Source organism: Nelumbo nucifera, chromosome 8, assembly GCF_055504915.1.
Source record: "Nelumbo nucifera cultivar China Antique chromosome 8, China Antique-T2T, whole genome shotgun sequence".
NCBI lineage: Eukaryota > Viridiplantae > Streptophyta > Magnoliopsida > Proteales > Nelumbonaceae > Nelumbo > Nelumbo nucifera.
Genome location: NC_142656.1, coordinates 28,502,601 through 28,527,895, shown reverse-complemented (window position 1 = coordinate 28,527,895; position 25,295 = coordinate 28,502,601). Strand labels below are relative to the sequence as shown.

General features: G+C 38.6%; 1 protein-coding gene and 1 pseudogene across 5 annotated transcripts in view; one reads left to right on the top strand and one right to left on the bottom strand.

Annotated features, from left to right (window-relative positions):
• The first annotated feature begins 2,155 nt into the window (after positions 1 to 2,155).
• The window catches only part of ENDO2 (endonuclease 2), a 36,290-nt gene continuing 13,150 nt past the window's right edge, over positions 2,156 to 25,295 (top strand). For 2 of the 5 annotated variants that reach the window (XR_016079531.1, XR_016079532.1), the window contains exons 1-4: positions 2,156 to 2,551; positions 2,662 to 6,174; positions 6,267 to 6,318; positions 14,538 to 14,774. Coding sequence is in view for 1 of the 5 variants with exons in the window: in XM_010270069.3 (XP_010268371.1) it covers positions 14,667 to 14,774 (108 nt within the window). In the remaining 4 variants the exon portion in view is untranslated. Of the gene's footprint in view, positions 2,552 to 2,661; positions 6,175 to 6,266; positions 6,439 to 14,537; positions 14,775 to 14,872; positions 18,591 to 25,295 lie in introns of those variants that run through there. The other 3 variants (XR_016079533.1, XR_016079534.1, XM_010270069.3) reach the window with 3 other exon arrangements.
• LOC104605450 (uncharacterized) lies at positions 6,451 to 9,630 on the bottom strand (annotated as a pseudogene).

The window sequence follows — 25,295 nt, the reverse complement described above, 5'->3', positions numbered from 1 at the left end:
TTAGATTAATTCAATTATGACTACAACCTATATCTATATATTTACTAATATTAAGTATTTTAAATACTTATGTAATATTTATAGAAAATTTGTAACATTAAATTATTAATAAATTAAAATAAATAAAATAGAACAATAGTAGATAATATAAAAAAATAATTATTTTATTAAGTAATTAGTAGTAATTTACTATTTTTGTTAAAAATTATTAACATAATTATCCAAACTGCTAAACTACTAAATTATTTATGTGACAAATTACTAAAATAAAGATTAACTATTTTAAATAACATTGCATTCTTTATGATAGTTATCAGTTTCAATTGTTTCACTTTCTTTTGACAAATCTCGTGCATTGCACAGGTCCCCATTAGTAATATAGATATTAGTTATAGATAAAGGGTTATTTGGAGGTATCTAAAAGCTATGTCCTCATATCCTAGAAGCCTGAAGATGAGATGTTTTAGACATTAACAACAAAGTGAGGGGAAGTTTCAAATAAGATCTATTTGGGAGACTTTAGTGCTGCTTTATGCCTTGAATGTACTGCTTTTAAGAAACTATGTACCAAAAATAGCTTCATGGAAAGTTTATTTTTCAGCATAAGCATATGTTTGGCTTTCCATGTTTTTCACCAAATATGGCTTGAAGGCTTTTCTTTGGAGGCTTGTATGCTTCAGGCTTTCTCCGCGGAAACGACCTTAGAAGTAGCAAATGATTTCCTTATAAGGTTTTGTTTGGTTTGGTAGATTTGTTTCTCTTATTTTTCTTAAATTCTATGATTTAGCTAATTGATTAATTATATCCCCATTGTTTAATTATTGTCTCATGCTATCCCTATTGTTTCAAACAATTACCATAATCATTAAATAATAACGAAAGGGATGAAAATGTCCATTTTACCCTTAAATCCTTCTCTCCCTGTCCCTCCTTGGGAATTGTTCATCCTTTGACACAACAATAGAGTGGTAGCGAAAACACATTGACAACAGTGATTAATACTCGGCCATAGCGGCCCCAATTGATTTCTCTTTCATATCTTCGGTGATTACTCACTATTTTGTTTTTTTTTTTTTTTGTTTTTTTTTCTTGTCCCCTCGTACCTATCTTGGTTCTCAAGCTTGATAGTTTCTTTAAAACATCCATCTCACCTCCTCCCACAATCACCTGTTATGACCACCGTTCAGCCATCCAACATTTCTGAGAAAACTCCCCATCATCGATTCTCCACTGATTTTCAAAGGTAAATAGCTATCGGCTAGGGTGGTGATGGAAAGGTGGGGGTAGATAGCGAAGATTCTAAAACAGGGCTATTTGAAGTCGTCAACGGTGTTTGATAGCGAAAATTCCGGTGAACTCATCTGATAGCGTAGCAACTACTCGAGGTCGTCACCGACCTACATGGGTCCTGTCCTGTCCTCTCCGATCAACATCAACCTCATCGGGTACGGCAAGTGGGCTCCGAAGCTCCTCATCGAAGACTTCCTCCTCTCCATCTCTACCAACCATCAGGATACCCCTTCGCCATTTGTCTCCAATTGGTCGGTTCGAATTTAGTTTGGTATTTTTGAAAAACTGAAGGAGTGGTTTGGATTCCGGTTATTCTAGAAAAAAACTGACGGTTAATTAAATTGATCGGTATGTTTAATTATATTTATATTTTATATATATTTTAAATATATGTCATATATTATAATATATGTATATATAAATATATACATATATTATATTTATAATCATCTATTTATAAATATATTATATTTTATAATATTTATAATATATTTTATATTATTTATTATTTATAATATAATATTATACATATATTTATATAATATATATTATGAATATAAAAATCTGAAAAATCAAAAAACTGAATCAGTCAAAAACTAAAATCGATGAACCGGTTAATCGGTGGTATTAATTTGATTTCGGTTTAGAGAAATTGAAAAACTGATAAAATTGATTTGATTTGTAAAATAACTGAATCATGGACATCTCTAATGATAGAATCACACGTAACTCTAATTATAGAAGAATAATTAGTCAATTATAAGAAAACTTGAGGGTAATTTAAGATAATAATTAAATATTAAAAATATAATTTATAATTAGTTAAACAGTAAAGATAATTTAAGAAATTTAAAAAAAAAGTGAATGGCGCAAATTCTGCTTAGCAAAAAATTCTTACGAAGTGAAATACTGACGATCCGGACCGTCATTAATTTTTACGGAAAAGTACGGACAGGCCAAATGCAAAAATACTCGCCCGTGAATTGGAGCTGCTTCCGACGTTAGTATGTTCTGTTCTCTCTCTCACTCGAAGTTGGAGCTTCCGAGGTTTTAGGGTTTTAGCTCGGTGAGTGAATCTGGGAACAAATTCTGGGTTCTGTTGATCCAGATTGTTTTCTAAATTTCTTCGTACTTCTTTCTTTTATGGCGCTTGGGTTTTGCACCCGTTATGCTCTAAGTAGATCTTCGAAGCTCTTCCGGTTTCCACAGTGGCGATTTGCTTCAGTGCGTCTACTTTCAACTTCAAAGCTCTTCAGTAGTGGTAAGTCTGGAGCTTAAAGAAGGCTCTGTATTCTTTCCTCATTTTATTTTTTATTTCAGATTCTGTTAGAAGCAATTATGCTGTTTCTGAAACTTTCCTGTTGGAAACAGCTCGAGACATAGAGAAAAGCATCTACACAATTCTCACAATTCATCGTTGGGAATCCCTGAATCACATGGACTATAAATTGGCTTCGCTTAGAACTGTTCATGGAAAGCTGGCCTTAAAGTTCCTTAATTGGGTTATCCGGCAACCGGGTTTGGAATTCGATCACCTCACCCACATATTCTGCATCACAACTCACGTACTTGTCAAAGCCAGAATGTATGGACCAGCAAAGCTGATTTTGCGACATCTTTCCGAAATGGGTATTGGGGCAGATTCTGTATTTTCTGCTCTTATGCGGACATACTCGCTTTGCAACTCGAATCCTTCGGTTTTTGACCTTCTAATTAGAATTTATGTACGTCGGGGAATGTTAAAAGATGCAGTTGAGACATTTCGGTTGATGGGTGCTCGAGGTTTCAAGCCGTCTGTTTATACTTGTAATAGTGTGCTAGCTGCCATTGTGGAAGAGGGTAGAGTGGGGTTAGTATGGTTCTTCTTTAAGGAGATGTTGACCAGGAAAATTTGTCCTAATGTCGTTACCTTTAATGTACTGTTGAATTTTCTCTGTGCAGAAGGGAAGCTCAAGAGAGCTGGTTATCTCTTGAGGAAGATGGAAGAGACTGGTTATAACCCAACAATAGTTAGTTATAATACTTTGCTCAATTGGTATTGCAAGAAGGGCAGATACAAAGCAGCTTCTGGGCTTATTGATCACATGGGTTGTAAAGGCATTGAAGTCGATGTATGTACTTATAACTTATTTATTGACAGCTTATGTAAAAACAATAGGAGTGCGAAAGCTTATTTACTGTTGAAAAAGATGAGGAAGAAAAGAATATCTCCAAATGAAGTCACTTACAACACTCTTGTTAAAGGATTTTGTAAAGAGGGGAAGATTGCAATAGCTATCCGGGTGTTTGATGAGATGTTGACTTTTAATCTTGCACCAAATTGCATTACATATAATTCTTTGATTGATGGGTATTGCCAACAAGGGGGTTTAGAAGAAGCATTGAGACTTTTGAGTGAAATGGAAGCTTTGGGATTAAGACCTAATTGGGTTACTTATGGTATACTTATGAATGGGTTTTGCATGGCTTCTCGAATGGATTTAGCAAGAAATCTTCTTGAGAGGATGGGGAGAAGTGGGATTTTTATTGGCCATATCACATACACAATGTTAATAGATGGATACTGCAAAATTGGACAGCTTGGTGAAGCCTTAGAATTGCTTGATAAAATGCTACATGGTGGTGTTAATCCTGATGTTGTCAGTTATTCAGTGCTTATTAATGGATTCTGCAAAGCAGGAATGATTAAAAATGCAAAGGGGATTCTTTGCAAGATGCATAAGACTGGAGTTATGCCCAATCATGTCACATATTCTACATTAATCTACAGCTTGTGCAAGCAGGGAAATGTTATGGAAGCAATGAAGGCCTATGTAAGTATGAACCACGGGGGCTATGATGCAGACCTTATGACCTGTAACATGTTGGTTGCTTCTCTCTGTGAATGTGGGATGTTGGAAGAGGCAAATATCTTCATGCAACACATGGGTAGGATGGGCATACTTCCTAATTCAATCACCTTTAACTGCATTATAAATGGCTATGGAAGTATAGGTGATGGATTAAGAGCATTTTCATTGTTTGATGACATGATTAAGTTGGGTCATCATCCAAGTCCTTTCACATATGGAAGCTTATTAAAAGGACTCTTCATTGGTGGTAACTTAGAAGAGGCAAGGAAATTTTTGCATAAACTCCAGTATGTTCCTTGTGCTGTGAATAGTTTTGTCTATAACACATTACTGTCTGAAGCATGTAAAGCTGGAAGGTTGGAGGAGGCAGTGTTTCTATATGATGATATGGTTAGAAAAGATATAGTTCCAGATGTTTATACATTTACTATTCTTCTCAATGGTCTTTGTAGGAAGAACAAGACGCTAACTGCAATTATTTTATTTGGGAAAATGAAGGAAAGGGAAACTTTACTACCAAACCGGGTCATGTACACTTGTATGATTCATGGTCTTTTCAAGGAAGGCCTACCAAAAGTTGCTTCCTATATGTATGAAGAGATGTTGGGGAAAGGTTTATACCCAGATACAGTTATGCTAAATGTGATGATAGATGGATACTCAAGAATGGGGCAGGTGTATAAAGTGGAGAGTTTTATTTCTGCAGTAAATAACCGAAGTCTGTGTTGTAATTTGATTTCATATAACATTCTCTTACATGCATATTCCAAGAGGCAGCTCTTGTTCAGATGCTTTAAAGTGTACAACACCATGATTAGAAGAGGATTTTTGCCAGATAATGTAACATACCATTCCTTAGTTCTTGCACTTTGCAAGTCTGGCATACAGGATGTTGGGGTTAAATTTTTAGAAAAGATGGTAATGGAAGGTATAATTCCAGACCGCTTTACATTTAACATGCTTATTTCCAAATACAGTGAAAATGGTGAAATGGGGAAAGTTTTTGATCTGGTTAACTGTATGAGAAGGTTAGGTGTGTCAATGGATGGGGATACCTACATCACAATTATTAATGGACTCAATAGAAAATATTATTTTCGGGAATCACATATTCTTCTGCATGAAATGCTTGGCAAAGGGTTTCTTCCCACCCATAAACATTACATTGCTTTGATTAAGGGGATGTGCAAGGTGGGTGATATAAAGAGAGCATTCAAACTTAAAGATGAGATGCAAATGCTAGGTTTAGCATCTTGCAAAATTGCTGAGAGTGCTCTTGTTAGAGGGCTCCTACAGTGCGGAAAGACTGAGGAAGCAATGCTGGTTCTTGATTGGATGCTTCGGACGGGTTTGGTTCCAACTAGTTCTACTTTTACTACTATAATGCATAATCTCTTTAAAGAAGCTAAGCCCATTGAAGCTTTGAAGTTGAGGGATCTGATGGAATGTTATGGGGTAAAACTTGATATTGTTGCTTACAATGTTCTCATTTCAGGTCTCTGTGCTTGTGGCAATGTTGCCACTGCCTTTGAACTATATGATGAGATGAAAAAAATTGGTATTTGGCCTAATACTACTACTTATACTGTACTTATTCACGCCATTGTTAAGGAAAATAATCCTGTTAAGGGTGAAACATTATTGCTTGATATACAAGAAAGGGGATTCATTCCTCAATATGGAAATACTAGAGATTTGCATCAGAGATTGGTTGATACTCTGAAAAGGTTAAATTTATTACAGCAAAGGAAGAGGAAACAATGACGTAGGATGAGTGGGAAAAACTGGAGTGCTAAATTATAGTGCTGGCTTTTAAGAAGTAAAAGTTCAATTGGCTGGTGATTCTGGGATGTGGTTCATTATTAAGTAATCTTGTTAGGTGTTCACTGCATGCAATGTTGACACTTTGAATCTGTTCTTTTTGCTATCCATGTTGGATCATATCCAGATTCCACCCATGATTTTGCATAGAAGTGGCTCATCATCCCCATGCAAGAAAATTACCTGAACATTAAACCCAGTCCCAATGGTGGTAAGAATTCTAGTTTTCTTTTCTGTTGAAGTTGTAAGTTGATTAATACTATCTTTGATAAGATTTCTTGACTCTAAACTTATGGCTTTCAGGAAGAAACATGTTTACAGCTGGATAAGCCAAAATGGCTGTATACTGTACCATGTAAGTTTGCTCATTGGCCTTGTTTGTGCTTTAATTACTTCTTGAAATATCAAGTTACCTTCCAACTCATCATGAAGAAAACTGGTTTCCAATCAGAAGTTGGATAAAGTGTCATTTGAGGTATCTATTTTGCACAAACTATATTCTATATCATGCTCTCTTGTAGAGTGGTTTGCATGACCTGTGCACTATTCATGCTTATGATGAGTTTTGAGGATTAATTGTTACTTTTAGATGTTGTCAATAGTATGCTTGTTAAACTTGATGTGCGGAGTCCATATTCTCCTCCCCATTCCCTCGCAGCAGAGATGGCGAGACTATCATTTGAATTTTTATCAATTCCTCTTGAATCTCCTTCTTCTCCATTTTCCTGCCAAAAACTTTGCAATCAGGTCATGTGTGTGATGCTCTGTCAGTGGATCCATGGTCTCGATATTGTTCACAAACAGAAGAAAAATTCTCTCATCAGGGATGCAACCTCCTTTCTCAGTGTTGCAACTCATGTGAATTTTTGTTTCTTGCTGCCTAAATCAAGAACATGTGTTAAAAGTGAAAATTGCCAAACCAGTGGCTGCAGTTAGAAAAGGAGTGGGGATGGAGGGAAGGAAGACAGGAGATTTCATACCAGCTTCCAGATGGAGAGAAGAACTTGCGATAGAAGTGAAAAAATTGCTGTTGGAACAAGGAAAGAGCAGGGGACAAATTTTGTTGAAGATAAGAAGGAAAAGTGACCATTTTTCTACTAGATTTTTGGCTTTGACAATCCCTGAACTTCGCGAAAAGGCCAATTTCGACCTTAAAGAATTTTGAGGGCCATTTCAGACCTCAAACTAAGTTGAAAAGGCCACCGGTAGCCCAAAAAACACACGGTGTTAGTGACGCCATTCACAATCTGTTAAATAATGAATAAAATAATAAGAAATGCTGATGTGGCACTATTCAACTCAAAAAAATGAAAAATTACAAGTGGGTCCCACTAAATAAAATAAACTATTTAATATATAAATTAATAAATGTTAAAAATATTATATATTTGGGTCCCACTTGAAATTTCCTCTTTTAAGAGAAAAATAATAAGTGGGTCCCACTTGAAATTTTCTCCTTTAAGAGGAAAATAATAGGTGGTCCCACACACACACACCCCTCTCTCTCTCTCTCTCTCTCTCTCTCTCTCTTCTTCTTCTTCTTCTTCTTTGTCTTCCTTGATGCCATGTTCATTGTTGTTTCTTGGTAAGCAGAGGACGTTTGCAGCGGTGGTTCCTCCGCTCGCACTCTGCTTCTTTGGATTTTTGTGTTCCTATGCAATTGGATTTCGTAGACATGGGATTGCATTTCAAGCAAATCAGAGCCTAGACATAGGATTGCACTCACTGAATATGATCGATGCCGTGCTTTCAGAAGGCCAAATAAACGGAATAAAAACATTGGAGAGAGTCCTCCCTACAATAGCCATTTTACACATTCCTTTTCTGCAGCAAACTTTTTCTATAAGAAAGATGTTGACACAAGCCATTCACTTGTTCTCTGCCTTCTTGGACTGCTTACGGCTTTCAACCTTCTTCCTCGCAGCTTCAAATTCTTCTTCGGTGGGTTCTGGATGGGATTCACTGCCATTATATTTTGCCATCAATGATGAGAACATGGAATCAAATTGCTCTTTCCTTTGGCTTCGTCGTTGAGAAATAACTGCAAGCAACTTTGATTCAGACTCTTTGTTTGATTTTTTTCTTTGTTTTAGAGGATCAGTAGGTGGCCCTGTTTCAGCTACTTGCTTTGCCCACTTCTGGTAGGCTTTGGTTGCATTAAGCTCTCCTGCAGCTATAGTCTCATCAAGAATATCCTTGAACTTGTGTGAATCCAATTCAGGATCTGAACAGAGCATCGAACAGAAAAGCATGTTCATATTGCCCTTGTACTTCTGAAAAAGATCCTTCAAATCATTCTTCTCTGAACCAGACCCTTGGTAATTTGTTTCAAACTCTTCAATATTAGCTTCTATAACCTTTTTGTACATTGTTCTGAAATAGTCATGCAGATTTTGAGCCACTTCCCCCTCAAGCTCAGCATCATCAATACAACCAGTTGATCATATGGTGCCTTTTTCTTGTTATCTCTAAGAATGGATATCGCCTTCTCTAGTGTGAGCAGAGGAGCCACCACTGCAAGTGTCCTCTGCTCGCCCAGAAATGACAATGAACATGGCGTCGAGTAAAGAAGAAGCAGAGAGAGAGAGTGGGACCTACCTATTATTTTCAAGTGGAACCCACCTATAGTTTCAAGTGGGACCCACTTATAATTTCAAGTGGTGCCCACCTATTATTTTCAACATTTGTTAATTTATACATCAAATGCTTTTTTTTTTAATTTAGTGAGACCCACTTGTAATTTTTCATTTTTTTTTGAGTTGAATAATGCCACATTAGCATTTCTTATTATTTTATTCATTATTTAATAGATTGTGAATGACGTAACTAACACTGTGTGTTTTTGGGCTAACGATGGCCTTTTCAATTTAGTTTGAGGTCTAAAATGGCCCTCTAAATTCTTTAAGGTCGAAACTGGCCTATTTGCAAAGTTCAAGGGTTGTTAGAGCCAAAAATCCTTTTTCTACTAGGTGAAGCTATACAGTGGTTGAAAGGCTTCATCAATGGAGTACTGTACTCTATGAGGGTGGAAGGATGGAAAGGTGTTTTGGAAATTCCAAGAAGGAAGTATTTGGTGGAGTTGAAGAGGAACCGGAAAAGGGTTGGTTTGTGGCGGTCTCTGAATTTTTTGGACACAACAGTAAACAGCTAATCTGTTTACCCAAAGGAAACCCATCACCCAAATAGAGTAATGACAATCCCTAATGCAACCCATCACCCATTTGCACTGAGTTTCTCCAAACCCAAAGTTCATCATCACCTCTAATAGGAAAGACCAATCAACCAAGTCAAAAGCCTTTTCCAAATCTAATTTACAGACCACCCCACTTCTCCTGGATATCTTAAAATCCTCTAGACTCTCATTTGCTACAAGAATCTGATCTGTTATCTGCCTTCCCTTAACAAAGTCTCCTTGGTTATTTGCTATGATTGCTAGGAGCACCTTCCTAATTCTAAAGGACAACACCTTGGTGATGATCTTATAGAGGCCATTGACTAGACTGATCGGCCTGTAATCTTTCGGATGACTTGCATCACTTTTCTTGGCTATCAGAGCAATGAAGGTAGAGTTTAGCCCAAGGTTAATTACTCCTCTGGTATGGAATTCATCAAACACTGACATTAGGTCATCTTTTAGTATCACCCAACAATCCTGATAGAAAGCCATCATAAAACTGTCTGGGCCCGATGCCTTTGATCTATCTATTGAAAAAACTACCTCTTTAACTTCTTCCAACTCAAATTTCTTTTCCAACCACTCCCTATCTTCTCTCCTCAAAGTTGGCCATTCCAAACCTTCCAGCCACACCCTGTTGTTTAGGGGCCTTCTGAATATATGCCTGAAATGATCTGCAAATGCTCCTACAATTTCTCTTGACCTGTAATTGTTGCCCCTTCAATCTCCAAACTGGAGATAAAAAATTTCTTCCCCTTCTACCATTTGCCAAAGCATGAAAGAACTTAGTATTCCTGTCCCCCTCTTTCAACCATTTGCATCTCGACTTCTGCCTCCAACTTATTTCCTCTTGAGAAATATAGTCCTCTAGTTGTTTGCGCAAATTTCATCTTTGTTCCCTTTCCTCTCCTGCTAGGTTGCCACTTCCTTCTTTGCTATCCAGATCTTCAATTTGTGTAATGACCCTCTGCTTCCTTTCCTCCAGTCTCCCAAACTCTAATAGATTCCATTCCTTGATCCTTGCCTTTAGATATTGAAGTTTTTCGTGAAACCTCATTCCATTCCACTCCACTACTGGATTGCTCTTTGCCCACCAATCTTCTACTTTCTTAATGAACCCCGGAAGCTCTAACCACATATTTTCGAATTTAAATGGAGTGGGACCTGCATTTCTCACCTCCTCCTTACAAAGTATGATAGGCCAATGATCAAAGGCTACCCTTGGGAGTGCTCTAGAGTTCAAATTTCTCCAATGTTCTTCCCAATCATTTGAAAATAGGAATATGTCTAGCTTAGAGCAAATTGGGTTGACTTGGAGATTGGACCATGTATAACACCTTTGTGACAATGGGATTTCCTTCAATTCAAAGGCATCAATAAACTGGTTAAATCTCCTCGTGCTTGTATTGGACCTCTGCCTAGGACTGTTAGTTTCTGCCAAGAATCTAATTACATTGAAATCACCTCCTAAACACCATGGCTCATCCCACAAACCCCTAATGTTAGCCAGTTCTTCCCATAATTTCCTTCTTTCTCTGTAATCATTTGACCCATACACATTGGTGAGCACCCATTCAAACCATCTTCCACTTGCCCAAATTTCAAAGAGATTGAAAATTGTCCTATCAATTCCTCCAGCCCAACAATTACCTCATTCTTCCACATTGTCACAACACCCCTTGCAGATCCCCATGATGGTAAAGCCACCCAACTGACCCCCCTACCTCTCCACACACTCCTTGCCCATTTGATGTCAAAATTTACTCTTTTGGTTTCCTGTAGCAGTACCACATCTGGATCTATTTTCATGATGGCTTCTTTTATCACTGCTCTTTCTTGCACTCCCCAGTCCCCTAACATTCCAGCTAATAATCCTCATTATTCTTTATTGTCCACCCCTTGCACCTATTACCCTCACTTCTTCCCTTTCCTCCTTTCCCCTACAACACCAAACCTTTTTTCTCCCTCCACATCCTTCACCAGTCTTTCAACCTCACTCTTTTTCCTCCTCTTACTTTTGATTTCTTCTCTCTTTTTTTGTATGAATCCTTTCAAATCATTTGGATCTTTCAGTTTACACCCCCAGCTTTTGTACAAATACTGCCACAGAGTCTTCACTTGCCAGCTCTCTTTTGTCTGTCCTTCCCTTTCTCTCCTCTTGACTTATGTCCCCATCTCTACCCTCTTCCTCCTGACTTTTTTCTATCTGAACCTCTTCCACCCCTTCCTTCTAAGAGTCCTTCTCCTCCTCTTCATGAATCGTGTTCTCAGTACCTTCCAGAACTCCAATATTACTCTTTGCTTCCTCTTCTCTTCTATCTTCCCTCTCCTTACCCTCTCTGACTCTACTTTTATTACTTGCCCCTCCCCCTCCTTCACAGGCAGCAGACTCTGAACCGAGACTGGTATTTGGAACACAGGACACAGAGCAAGCATTAGTAGAAAAAGCTGAAAGGACACAGATACCTGGGTTATGCTGGGAAAGAGACAGGAAATTGGAATTGGAGGCAGGAGAATCCGGATCCTGAAAAGGTGTGACAGTGTCAACTAGCTCCTTGGCTTGGGTCTGCAGGGATTGCCTTCCTGTCTCCTTTGTTATACAGTAGTTTCTTCCCATACCCGGCTGTTTGTCCCTCCATAATAAAACTCTGTTTTCCTTCTGGTAGGTCGCAGATACGTCCTTACAAATCTCCTGTCCATTAGTGGGTTTTGGAAATGGAGCTTCTAAGATAATATCAGATTTTCCACCCCCATCAATACGGATGTGCTCTGCCATGTTATCTTCCTCCCTGTGTAGAAGCCTCTCTGAAAGAAAGCCTTCTGCAACTTCTTCTGTGAATAAGTCGCCGAGATTTAAAGTTGCCGCCAAAGCTTCCTCTGGCCACTTATCTATCTCGACATTTCCGATGCTAGTTTGATCGTCAGAATCTTCTTCCAGGACTGGGTTTTCCAACTGACAGTTTACCCAGCCCTCATCGACACCCTCCTCCTCACCGTAGTCTCTTACGTACCTGGGGTTTGGACTGTCCTGCACTGTGTGATCTCCCCCAGATGCTTCAGGTAATGGGTCTAGGGACCCATTGCAACAGGCCGTCGTTTCGAACATCTCGTCTAGATGAGACTGTAGCAGCACCAACGATCCTCTTCGAGGAAGAAGATAGACGCTTGCTATCGTCTATAATCCCCACCGAGATCATGTGCTCACTTAAACACTCACTTGGCCTGAGGTTCAGCCTTTTGGTTGGGCCATCCAGGCCTCCAACTGGTTCAGATAACCCGGCCCGCACCACACCCTTAACTGGCCCTCCCCCCTTCTTGACCACGTCAGCGAAGGAAGCCTGGGCCCCAAAAATTTCATTAATTTCAAAATTTTTTAAATTTCTTTCTTTAAATGGCTTGAGTGCCTGTTGATCTCCAATGGTCGACTTTTCAGTCTCACCAACGCCTGCTTGCCACATGTGAACCAGCCCGCCACATCACCTTCATCTTCTACCTTGAGACTCTGCCCCCAGAGTTCCACCTCCACCTCTGAAACCAGCCACACCTTGTACAATACTTCGTCAACGAGCATTTCGATTACTCTTGGGATCGATCCCGGCTCCACCCCGTTGATTTTAATCTCCGCAGCTCGATAATCCTGCATTTTGATGTCCTCCATCACCCCACCCAACATCTTAGCTATGCTGTCCAAACATGGTTTGTTCCAGAGATGGAAGGGAAGCCCAAACAATTTTAGTTTGAAACTTCCACCGGCATTTACCATCTCATTACACAGCTGTTTCCAGTTTTGTACATATACCAATCCTTCTTCCCATTCAAACACTGTGAATCCTCTGTTTACCCTGTTATCTATTTTGAGAACTGCCTTCCGGTTTGAAAATGGCTTCAAGGTTTTAGGTTGTTTACCACCGAAGTCAGTAACTTTCTCCAGTCCTGAATATCCTTGTTAGTTGTAATCACCATTCTCTTCTCCCAATCCTCTTGCTTAGCCTCGCACCAGACTTTGAGTCCTCTGTTCGAGCTTGTGATTACCTTCCCGCTGCACCAAGGTCTCTGCTTCGAAACTTGGCTCGAGGACCTGAGAAGACTATCGGCTTTGCTCTGTTCCTGTTCGTGCTCCCTTTGCATGTGATTGTTAAACGCAACAAGATATTTCTGTAGCTCATTCGCGAACGTTAACCAGCCTTGTGTATGCTTCCCTGCCGGTAAGCAGACCATTTGCTTCCGATCACCAAAAAACTCTGTGATGGTAATGTACCACCCTTTCCCATTGCGTCTTAGCTCAACTTCATATTTCTTTCCTTCCATTTTCAAAACATTTCTCCACCCTATGGATTTAAATGACCGAAGAACTCCATCAACAGATCCCTTCAACCAGAGAACTGCTTCCTCGAGTAGATGTATTGTCGCCCTCCTACCTTCTCTCACCTTTAAGATATTTTTGCCTCTGGTCTTTCTGCATTCGAGTAGAAGCTTCTTTGCTTCGATGTCCAGTTCAGACTTCCATCTGTTCACCGTCTGAAATTCCTTATCGCTCCCTCTTCCCATCTTCTCAAACTCCTAATAAAATGATAGGTGGTCACCACCTAAATGCTAATTTCTGAAGCTATTATCCGTCAACATTGATGATTTATGGTTACCTAAGCACTTCAGTTTACAGGTTTTGATCATTTTACAGGGTCATAATCCCATTTCTTGGGGAGAGTTAAGTCATTTTATCTCTCCCTCGAGTTTCTTTTGTATCTTCTGTTTTATTAATGAAAAGTTTCTGTTATTGATAAAAAAAACTCCCACTTTAGAACATTGAAGATTTGCATTTGAAAGATGTACAAAATGTCTATAGTCGTGATGACAAAGGAGGGCTTATATGATCTAAAGCATAAATTATCATGCTGAAGGACATTCATAGTGATATGGAATCCAAGAACTAGTGAAATTGAGCCTGTTTTGTATTTATTCCAGGAGTCCTGTCCTGCTATGTTTCCAAAAATATATATTAGTTAACAAACCAGTAAACAAGTTTATGCAACTCTTCAAAACTAGCTATGCAAGTTAGGTACCCAATTGGAAAAAAAAATGACACAGCATTGGGCCCCTGAGGTTTTGCCTATTCAAGTTTTAATAAGTGCTCAAACACAAAGGATAATAGGCTGTCCTGCCTCATCATTCTCAGCAAAAACTCAGAATCTTGGTGCATTCACTAAAAGACTTCCAAGTACCTTAATATTTATCACCACACCCCCACCAACTCTCCATGTAAACTTAATAAACCTTGTCTGTTCTGGGATTATTAGTAGGACCTCAGTTTGCCTAAACAGTTTAGCTAAGTGACAGGATTTCTGTTATTTCCATCAAGGATGTATCCGGAAAACTTATTTTTTGCTTGTATGTTTCTACAGATCCAAAGAAGTAGTTAAGAGTTGGCTGTCAAAGCAGTCTCTGACTCCTGGGACAGTCCAAGAGCTATCAAGTATAGGAGCATCAATCAAATAACTGGGTTGAAGGAGACTGCTCTTAATGTTCAATGTATGATTTTTGGAAACATGGGGAGTGCTTCTGGAACAGGTGTTATTTTCATTAGGAACCCAAGCACTGGGGAAAATAAGCTCTATGGAGAGTTTCTTGTCAATGCTCAGGTGCACACATCCTACTTCTATCTTAATTTTGTTATATGCATGGAGAATCTGTTCTTATTAGATTATTTTGTTGAGTAATTTAATAGTTAACTTCATAGGTAATTATGACATAATTACACGACCTGTACACCATGAAAAAATGCATTCCTGAAGCTTACAAGGAACTTGTGGAAAACTGTGAAATTCTGGAGAGGCATTACAAAGATATGATGGTAAAGTTTCCCAGTACAAGAAGACATTTCTTCACTGGTTTTGCAACTTCTTGTTTTTAATCTCTTCATTGTGTTCTAAATCACATGTTTTCTCTTGGTAGAGAACATGCCAACTAGTGTTTGAGAAAGGGGGTTTAACTTGGTGTGTGGCCAAGATTTTTCTTAGAGCAGGAAACTGTAAACAAATCCTGCAGGGTTTTAATTACACTAATCAAGTTAAACCACAAGTCATTAATGGACTTGAGACCTAGGAAGCTTTTAGGAAAGGAGTAAATTGATTCTAATGATTAGTTTTTCTCCTTTCTTTTATTCGAGCAATAATCAGGCTAATGGTCAGATGTTAGGACTTCTACTGAAGTAGTTGAATGCTTGTATACTTAGCTCTATAACAGAACCGTGCAGATATTATTAACTTGACAAGCTGCAATGTCATGATTGTTCACTTGTCAGGATAAGTAGAAACTTGCAACAGACTATGATATTATACACATTACAAATGTCTTATAACACCTCTCAGAAGTAACTTACATGTAGACACAGACACATATATAGAATCTATGCAGTTCACTTGGTTAACGTTTACCTTTTAGTTGATGTATATACCCTTTTTATCATATCATACATGACAAAATTTGAAATGGTCTTTGGAATTGGTGATCTTGATGCTAATAAACCGTCTAAAAGAGTCACCATGAGATCTACTTTGTTGGATGCTGGATCTAAATCCTTAAACATCTATTAAGGGAAATCTTGATATGCTGCAGATTTACAAGGGTTTTGAAGTAGTGTCAGTTTAAGTGACCTTGAATCTTATTTGTTTTTACCTTCATTCCTATTAGAAACCTTGATGTGAAATAGCATGTGAGACACATATAGCTTCCACATCAGCCAAGCCTCCAAATGTATTGTAAAATGTAAACTTGACACGTCTATGAAGAAACTGCAAAACATAATAAACCAATTTTATACTTGAGGCTTGAGATGAAATTCTTTTTTAATGTTTTTCACAAATTGGATGTAAGGTTCATCTTCAAATTATGAAATTTGTATTGTCCCATACTTTGAAAAAGTCAAGTATGACTTACAAAAGCCATGTGATTCTACAATGCCAGGATATTTTGATTAGGTTTTCTTTTTGATTTTTCTCTTCTATAAGATTTGCTAAAAAAGGAAAAAAAAAATAAATGATGTTTGCACATAGAGGATATGATGATTACTATTACTTGTTATTAAGGTTCAAAGTATCGGAAACGCAAGGTGTATTAGAAAGACAATTTTAAGAGACGTATTGGGATACAGATGAAAAATCAAGATACGCATTGTGAATAAACCCTAGTTGATTCTAGGTTAAAGCAGAGAAGAAGGAAGAAGAAAGAAAAGAGAAAGAAGGAGAAGAATGTTCGGCCAAACTAGAAGAGAGAAAAGTGAGTGTCACCCTCTCCTAGCCGACCCACTTGACTTTTATTCATAAAACTTAAGTTACAAGAAAGACAATGTTGTCCCTCATAGAAGATGGGACACATAACTTAAACTCAGATACAATAGACATTTCACTTTCAATAAGATACACCATAATGACCAAAATACCCCTGACTCGAGCATTCTAACACTCCCCCTCAAGCTGGAGAGTATATATCATATAGTCCCAGCTTGTTACAAATGTAATCTATTCTTCCCCGAGACAATCCTTTTGTGAAGAGATCTGCCCATTGATTTCCTAAGCTCACATGAGATGTAGTTATTACCCCACTTATCACTTTCTCTCTCACAAAGTGACAATCCACCTCAATATGTTTAGTTCTTTTATGGAAGACAGGATTGGATGAAATGTGAACAACAACTTGATTATCACAGTATAGTTTCATGGGGTCGTCAATTGAGAAACCCATCTCTTGTAGTAGGTTCTTCAGCCATACTAGTTCACATGTGGTATGGGCCATAGCCCTGTATTCTGCTTCCGCACTACTTCTTGCCACCACTGTTTGCTTCTTGCTCTTCCATGTTACAAGATTGCCACCCAGGAAGGTACAATACCCTGTGGTTGACCTCCTGTCTAATATAGAACCAGCCCAATCAGCATCTGTGTATCCTACTATCTCAAGAGTTCCTCCCTTTTGGTATAACAAACCACGACCTGTAGCACCCTTTAGGTACCTAACAATTCTCAAAACAGCTTCCCAGTGAGGAACCCGGGGATGTTGCATAAACTGACTCACCACTCACAGCAAATGATATATCTGGTCGGGTAATGGTCAGATAGTTCAACTTTCCCACCAACCTTCTATATCTTCCAAGATCATCAAACTCTTCACCTGCATCCACACTTAGCTTGGCATTGAGTTCCATAGGAGTCTGCTGGTTTAGCACCTAACAACCCTGTTTCTTCAAGTAGACCAAGAACATATTTCCTTTGACATAGATTGATCCCCTGTTTTGACCTCGCAACTTCTATTCCTAAGAAGTACTTTAGCTTCCCCAGATCTTTCGTATTGAAGTGATCCTGTAAGAATTTTTTTAGTCTGTCAATTCCATTGTTGTCACTTCCAGTTATGACAATATCATCCACATACACGACTAGCAAGATTTTTCCATCTTTTGAGTTATAGCTGAACACAGAATGATTAACCTAACATTGTTTCATCCCAAAGGCCTTCACCACTTCACTGAACCTGCCGAACCATGCACGAGGAGATTGTTTCAGTCCATAGATTGCCTTTTTGAGCCTGCATACCTTACCAGCCTCCCCCTGAGCAACAAACCCTGGTGGTTGCTCCATATACACCTCATCAACAAGATCACCATGTAGAAAGGCATTTTTGATGTCAAGTTGTAGGAGAGGCCAATCATACATAGTAGCCAATGAGATCAACACCCGAACTGAACCAATTTTAGCCACAGGAGAGAATGTCTCCATATAGTCCACACCATATAACTGAGAATAGCCCTTGGCCACCAACCGTGTTTTCAATCGTTCCACACTGCCATCAGGAAGATGCTTCACTGTATAGACCCATTTACACCCAACAGTGTGCTTACCAGGAGGAAGGGTGGTGAGTTCCCACGTGTGATTATGTTGTAGAGCAGAGAGTTCTTCTTCCATGGCTTGCCTCCACCCTGGGGACGTAAGGGCTTCCTGTACAGTCTTGGGAATGGGAACCGATGAGAGTAATGATATAAACTTGTAATGAGAAGCAGAAAGGTGAACGGTGGAAACATAGTCTGAAATGGGATGAGAAGTACAAGTACGTTTACCTTTCCGCAAAGCAATAGGAAGATCAAGATCTGAGGGAGAAGGAGCAGTAGCAGGATCTGTCGACAGGTGCTGAAGTGGAGGGGCCGGAGCACTTTTGCGGGTATACACGAGTAATTGGCGGCCTCTTTGTAGTAACAGGAATATGATGTGCATCTGCAGTAGGAATGGGAGCTACGGGAAGAGGGTCCATAACCGGTACAGGAAGAGGAACTACAGAGGGAGAAGAGACCCCGACATATGAGAAAAATGGAACTGATTCAAAGAAGGTGACATCAGAGCACACAAACGATTTATGAAAATTTGGGTTATAACACTTATACCCTTTTTGAGTCATCGAGTAGCCAAGAAAAATACACTTCGTAGCTCGAGCATCTAACTTGTCTACTCCAGGTCCCAAGTGTTGAACAAAACAAACACAACCAAAGACTCTTGGGGTGAGAGGAAAGGGAGACAAAGTGGGAAACAACACGGAGAAAGGGGATTGACTTCCAAGGATTGACATGGGCATCCGATTTATCAAAAAACAGGATGTAAGAACAACATCACTCCAAAAATGCTTTGGGACATGCATATTGATCATCAAGGACCGAGCAGTTTCAAGAAGATGTCTATTTTTCCGTTCAGCTACGCCGTTTTGTTGCGGGGTGTAGGCACAAGAAGTTTGATGAATTATTCCATGATGTTCTAGGTATTGCTGAAATGGTTAGGAGATGTATTCTTTGGCATTATCAGAGCGAAGTATTTTCAAATGAACACCAAATTGAGTGCATATTTCAGCATGAAATTTCTGAAAAATAGAGAACAATTCACTATGGTCTTTCATAAGGTAGATCCATGTCATCATTGAAAAGTCATCAACAAAGATTACAAAATACTTAAAAACCCATTGTATGACACAACTTTAACTGGACCCCATACATCAGAATGAACTAAAGCAAAGGGACTAGAGACACGACTATCAATTATTGGACTAAATGAGACTCGATGATGTTTTCCCAACTGACATGACTCACAATCTAACGATGAAAGATGACTCAACGAAGGGACTAGCAGCTTCAAAGACTTGAGAGAGGGATGACCGAGTCTGCAGTGCCATTGGAGAGGAGTAAGAGACGACTGAAAAGCCACTAGGGGGCCACCACCATCAAGGTAATACAAACCACTTGCTTCATGCCCTCCACCAATCTTCTTCCTTGTCTTGAGATCCTGAAACACACAAGAAGAAGGATAGAAGGTTACAGAACAATCAAGAGACTTGGTTAATCTGCTAACAGACATAAGATTAAACGGAAACTTAGGAACATATAAAACAGATGCTAAAGACATGGAGGAGAAATCAACATCACCAACACCACAAATAGGAGATGTAGAACCATTAGCAAGAGTAACTGACTGAGATGTGGAGGAGCGAGAAAGGGAAGAAAATACATCAAGAGTCCCAGACATATGGTCCGAGGCTCTGGAATCAATGATCCAGGGTAAGGCTTTGGAAGCCAAGCAAGCCATACCTGAATGGGCAAGTGTAGTTGTGTTCTGCTGAGATGTTTGAAGGAACTGCTCATACACTGCCCGTGGTACACTCACCATTTCTTGCCCGGAAGCACAAGCGGGTGTGGAGGGGGTTGGGACAGTTTGCTAGCTTTCAGTAATGGTGCTACTACTCTTAGATGTAGCATGGTTAGCCCAAGTATTGGGTGGACCACGCAAATCATAGCAGAAATTAACTGTGTGCCCATCTAGGCCACAATGTGTACATTTTCTCTGAGCATTACTCCTTCCTCTTCCACGGCCTCCCCCTGACTCTCGGCCTCCAGTCAGGCCACTAGCCCGGTTAAATATGTGTCCACCACGGTTGCTTGGAGGGCTACTGCTGCCACCACCACTTCTACTTCCACGGCCACTCCCTTTAGTCACTACCAAACCAGATCTATCAGAGAAGGAAGAATGTTCCACCGGCTCAATGGATGTCCTTTTGAGACGGGCAAAAACTTCTTCAAGTGAAGGGAGAGCTGATCCCCCCAATATTTGTGCTCTGACAGGCTCATACTCAACCTTCAAGCCCACAAGAAACCTAGTCACATCTAACTGTTCACGTTGCTTTTGTTGGATCTGGACATCTGATGTTAGAGGGTGATACACATTTAGCTCATTGCGGATATTCCTCAAACTTGCATAGTACTCCTCTAAGCTTTGACTTCCTTGCTTCAAATTGAAGTACTCTTGGTACAACTGATATACCCTAGTTGTGTTGTCTTGTCAAGAGTACAACTTTTTAGCATGATCCCAGATCTCTTTGGTTGTATCTAGGAACATGAAGTTCACACTAATCCTTGGTTCCATGCAAAGCCATGTCATTATCTGTGCATCATCTTGTTCCCAATCACTGAACACAGGAGAATTAGAGGAAGGTTTCTCCTCCCTCACATGTTTTACTTTCCTCTTGGCCTTCAAGAACACCTCCACAGATTTTGCCCATAGTACATAATTCTCACCATTCAACTTGATGGATGTCATTTGAACACTTATATAATCTGAAGAAAGCATGATGTTGGTTTTGTTGTCATTCCCATATACGGAAGAAGCCATTTCCATTATTTCACCTTCAAGTATACAACACAACCACACACTCTTTCACACGGCTTATCTCACTTATAGCACCACCAATCCCAGCTTTAAATACACATTACACACCACACACTAAGACTGAAATCACTCGGTCTTCACATCAAACACCTGGGCTGCACACTACAAAACCATTCACCACCACACACTAAGACTGAAATCACTCAGTCCTCACATCAAACACTTGGGTTGCACACTGCAGAACTGATTACACACAAGGTCTAGGACCCAACCACCACTACCACCAATCACCACGACACAACCACCACCAAACTACTGCTGTTGTGAACCTCAACAGTCAACAACTTTTCTTTCAACATACATATGAAGAGGAATGCAAAGGAGTACGACTGAAATGCATATCAGTCACACCAAGCATCACCACAACCAACTTTTGAAGCAACAAGAAAACATTTACAGTCCCTTACTTGGACAAACAACAGTAGTGTTCATACCTGTCCACATTTAGCCCTCTTCGATACTGAACAGAGGGTTTAGTATACCACTTCAACGACCACCACAGCAACGACTGGAGGCATTCTCACCTCCAGACCCACAAAACAACAGCTCCTTTTCAACCCCTTATCGAACCTCCACTCAAGTCAATCGAAAATGAAGAAGACGACTATGAAAGCTGGCGGCGAACCCAGAAAGAGAACAGCAACAAGAAAAAATAAGGATACGACCTTACAGCTCTGATACCATGTGAATAAACCCTAGTTGATTCTAGGTTAAAGCAGAGAAGAAGGAAGAAGAAAGAAAAGAGAAAGAAGGAGAAGAATGTTCGGCCAAACTAGAAGAGAGAAAAGTGAAAGTCACCCTCTCCTAGTCGACCCACTTGACTTTTATTCATAAAACTTAAGTTACAAGAAAGACAATGTTGTCCCTCATAGAAGATGGGACACATAACTTAAACTCAGATACAATAGACATTTCACTTTCAATAAGATACACCATAATGACCAAAATACCCTTGACTCGAGCATTCTAACACGCATAAATATGCTAGGAAATTCGAATAAATCATAAAAAATATATTATTAACAATACTTATAAGTTTTATATGATTGTAAATAAGTCATTTAAATGTAAAAAACCATAATTTAATGTTTATATAGAAATTGACATATCAAGACATAATTAGTAATCGTTGAAAAATGATGTAATAACTAAAATGTGAAAAAAGCAAAAAATAAAAATAAAAACTAAAATGTGAATACATATACATCAATTTTCAAATAACCAATATAGTTTATCTTAATATTTATTAGTATATAAATTTTAGTAATTAATTTCAGCATTTATAAGCACCACTAAGAAAAGATAAAATTTCCTTAAAACTAAAAGTGCATATACTTATAACAAACAAATTAGAGTGGCTTAGTAGCGAAATTATGAGTGCTAAAATCCACTGACCAGGGTTCAAGTCTTGCTATTGTTAACATTTAAAGTTTTTATACTAACAAAACAAAACTAATGAGAGAGGGGATCATTAATTAATGGAATTAATAAGATAATTGGAATTAGGTGCTAAAATTCAAATTTGAATTTAAATTTGCCTTAAATATAGGAGTGATTAGTTAATTAATGAAGGAAAAGTTAGACTTAAAAATAGGAGTAAAAAACGACATTAATGAGAGAGATTCAATATTAAATATACATTAACAAAATTAATGGAAGAAGGGGAACCGAAACGACTCGGTTTGTTTCGGGTTCATATCGATTGATACAAATTCGAAACAGCCAGATATGGGCCCGTATCGGCCGAGACATACGAAAAGAAATGGAACAAATGTCTTTTACACATTTTGTGTATCGAGTTCTTTTCGAAACAGTACGTATCGGTCGATACGGCCCCGTTTAAGATATTTTAAACCTTGCTTGTTATTGATAAAAAAATGATTACCATTACTTGTGAAGGTGGTTTAAATCAAAAGTTCAACCATAGAGAAATCCTTTCTTGAAGTATCACTTTACTAAATGGAGGCCTCCACATTGGAAGTAACGATTAACCAACATGGACAATGTGTTATCCATCCCTAGCTGTTGGGTTTAGATAGTTGTTGGATACTCCTGATTTGCCCTAACTAGTGTTTGCTCAAAACTGCTTTTAGTTGTACATCTGTTGGGTTTAGACCCAGAATTTTAGAGCTTTCAACTCTTCACTCCCTTATAAATAAATCAAGCAGAGGATAGAATTTCAATAATAGATAAAAAATAATAACAGATAAAAAACAAAGCCTATAGAAGTCTAACTAGTCAGGAAATTTTCAACAAGGAGGATTGGGTATTGGTAGCATGGATAAAAAGAATAAGACTTTGCTAGGGAAATGGCTTTGGAGGTGGTTGATGGAAAGGGATAGATTGTGGCATGAAGTAATAGATAGCATACATGGAAGGTTGGGAAACAGTTGGGATGTAGGTGTATCTACCAAAGCTACTCTGGGCTCGCCTTATAAAGCTTCATTAGGTATGATGTTTGCTCTGGGGTTTCTACTAAATTCTGGAGGATACTTGGGTTGGTTTTCGTTTGTTAATGGAGCTCTTCCCCTCCTTATACTCAGTTTCTTTGTGCAAAATGAGTGTATCAAGGTTTGTTGTTTCTCCTTTAAATCATGCGGGCCTTGGTTGGGACTTTGGCTTTCAGACGGGTCTTAGGGATAATGAACTTGTGGCTTGTATGGACCTTCTACAATTCCTTCAAAATGCTTGTTTGGAACCTAGAAAACTTGATAAGCGGATTTGGGCCCCCAACCCTAATGGTTTGTTTTCTTGTGCTTCTTTGTTTAAGACTTTTTGTGATTCCTCATATTATTCCTTTCCCTTTAGGCTCAGTTTGGGGGTACAAATACAAATATGTACAATGCAAAACCTTGTATTTTGAACTATTTTATATGTATTTACACTGTACATATTTGTATTTGTACTCCTTCCAAACTAAGCCTTAAAGAGTTTAGGTGTAGACCCATTCCGCCCAAAGTAAGAGCCTTCTATTGGGAAGTAGTTCACAGAAAGATAAATACTATGGACTTGCTTTAAAAGAGAAGACCTAACTACTGTCTCTCCCCTAACTGGTGTGTGTCTTGTGCAAATCTAGTAATGAGAGTTGTTTTCATTTATTGATTTCTTGCCTCTTTATTGCAGATATTTGGCTTTGTTTTTTTTTTCTTTGTTTGGGTGCAGGTGGGCTTTACCAATGGAGTTTACTATGTTATTTGGTCCCTCTTGTTTTACTTGGCCAAAAAAGAAAGGGAGGATAATGTGGAGATGTGTCAGAGCTGCCTTGATTTCGGCCATTTGGGAAGAGAGGAACATAGTTTTCAAGGCGCAAATGCAAGGCTAGGGGACTGGGGGGTGCCTTGTTGCTTAGTCGCCTAGGCGATGGATTTTTTATGTTAAAAACATAGATCCTAGGGTAGTTCCCTAGGTACCATAACCATATTTCTTTAATAATTATTCATGATTTTCATAAGAAAAGTATAAATTTTATATTAAAGTATAGAAAATCAGCATATTCATGAGAAGAAAAGGAAGAAGGAAAATAAAATTCAAAAAATATAGGGGCTGAACCCTTATTTTTGTTATAGGAAAAGAAGAAAATAAAAAGTATTGGTAGTTGTAGTAGTAGTAGTAGAAGAAGAAGAAGAAGAAGAAGAAGTAGAAGAATATATGGAAGAGGAAAATGTGCTGATTAGATAAAATTTTAAATTCTTCCTTACTTATTGGTTCAGGTTTTTAAGTCTTTGAGGGTTCAATACAGAATTTAGCAATGTTTGTGTTGGTTAAACCCTAATAAATAAGAAAATAATAAAAAGAAATTAGTATATAAACACACAAAATGATTATTTTAGTTTAACAATGTCTATTTTATAATTGTAATCTCAAAAAAGAATGAATACAAGAATATTTTATAGTAGGAAGTAGAATGCTACTTGGGGATTAGGCGAGGTGAGCCTCCAAGGGCGCCTTGTCGCCTAGGCGTCGCCTTGACAACTATGGAGAGGAATGCAAGAATATTCTCAGAGAAAGAGAGAAACAAGGAAGAAATCAGGATTTTGTGTGATGGTTAGGGTGATCCATTGGATCAAGAATCTGGAGTTGTTTTCCCAGTTCTCCTTTGATATTTTTTGGAGGAATTGGGAAGTAGTTGCTAAAAGCACCAAGGACAGAATGGAGGTGATCTGGGTACCACCAATTGAAGGTTTTGTTAAACTGAGTTTTGATGGGAGTAGCTAAGGTAATCTAGGCCCTTCTAGAATTGGAGGGGTTTTGAGAGATGGAAAAGGTAAACTCATAGCACTTTTTTTTTCTTGGCCCTATTGGTATGGGTGACTCCCTCAAAGCGGAACTGCTTGCTACAATTCAAGGTGGTGATTGAAGGGGATCCATGGTGGTAGAATGGCTAAAGAATCTTGAGTCTATAATTTGGTGCTA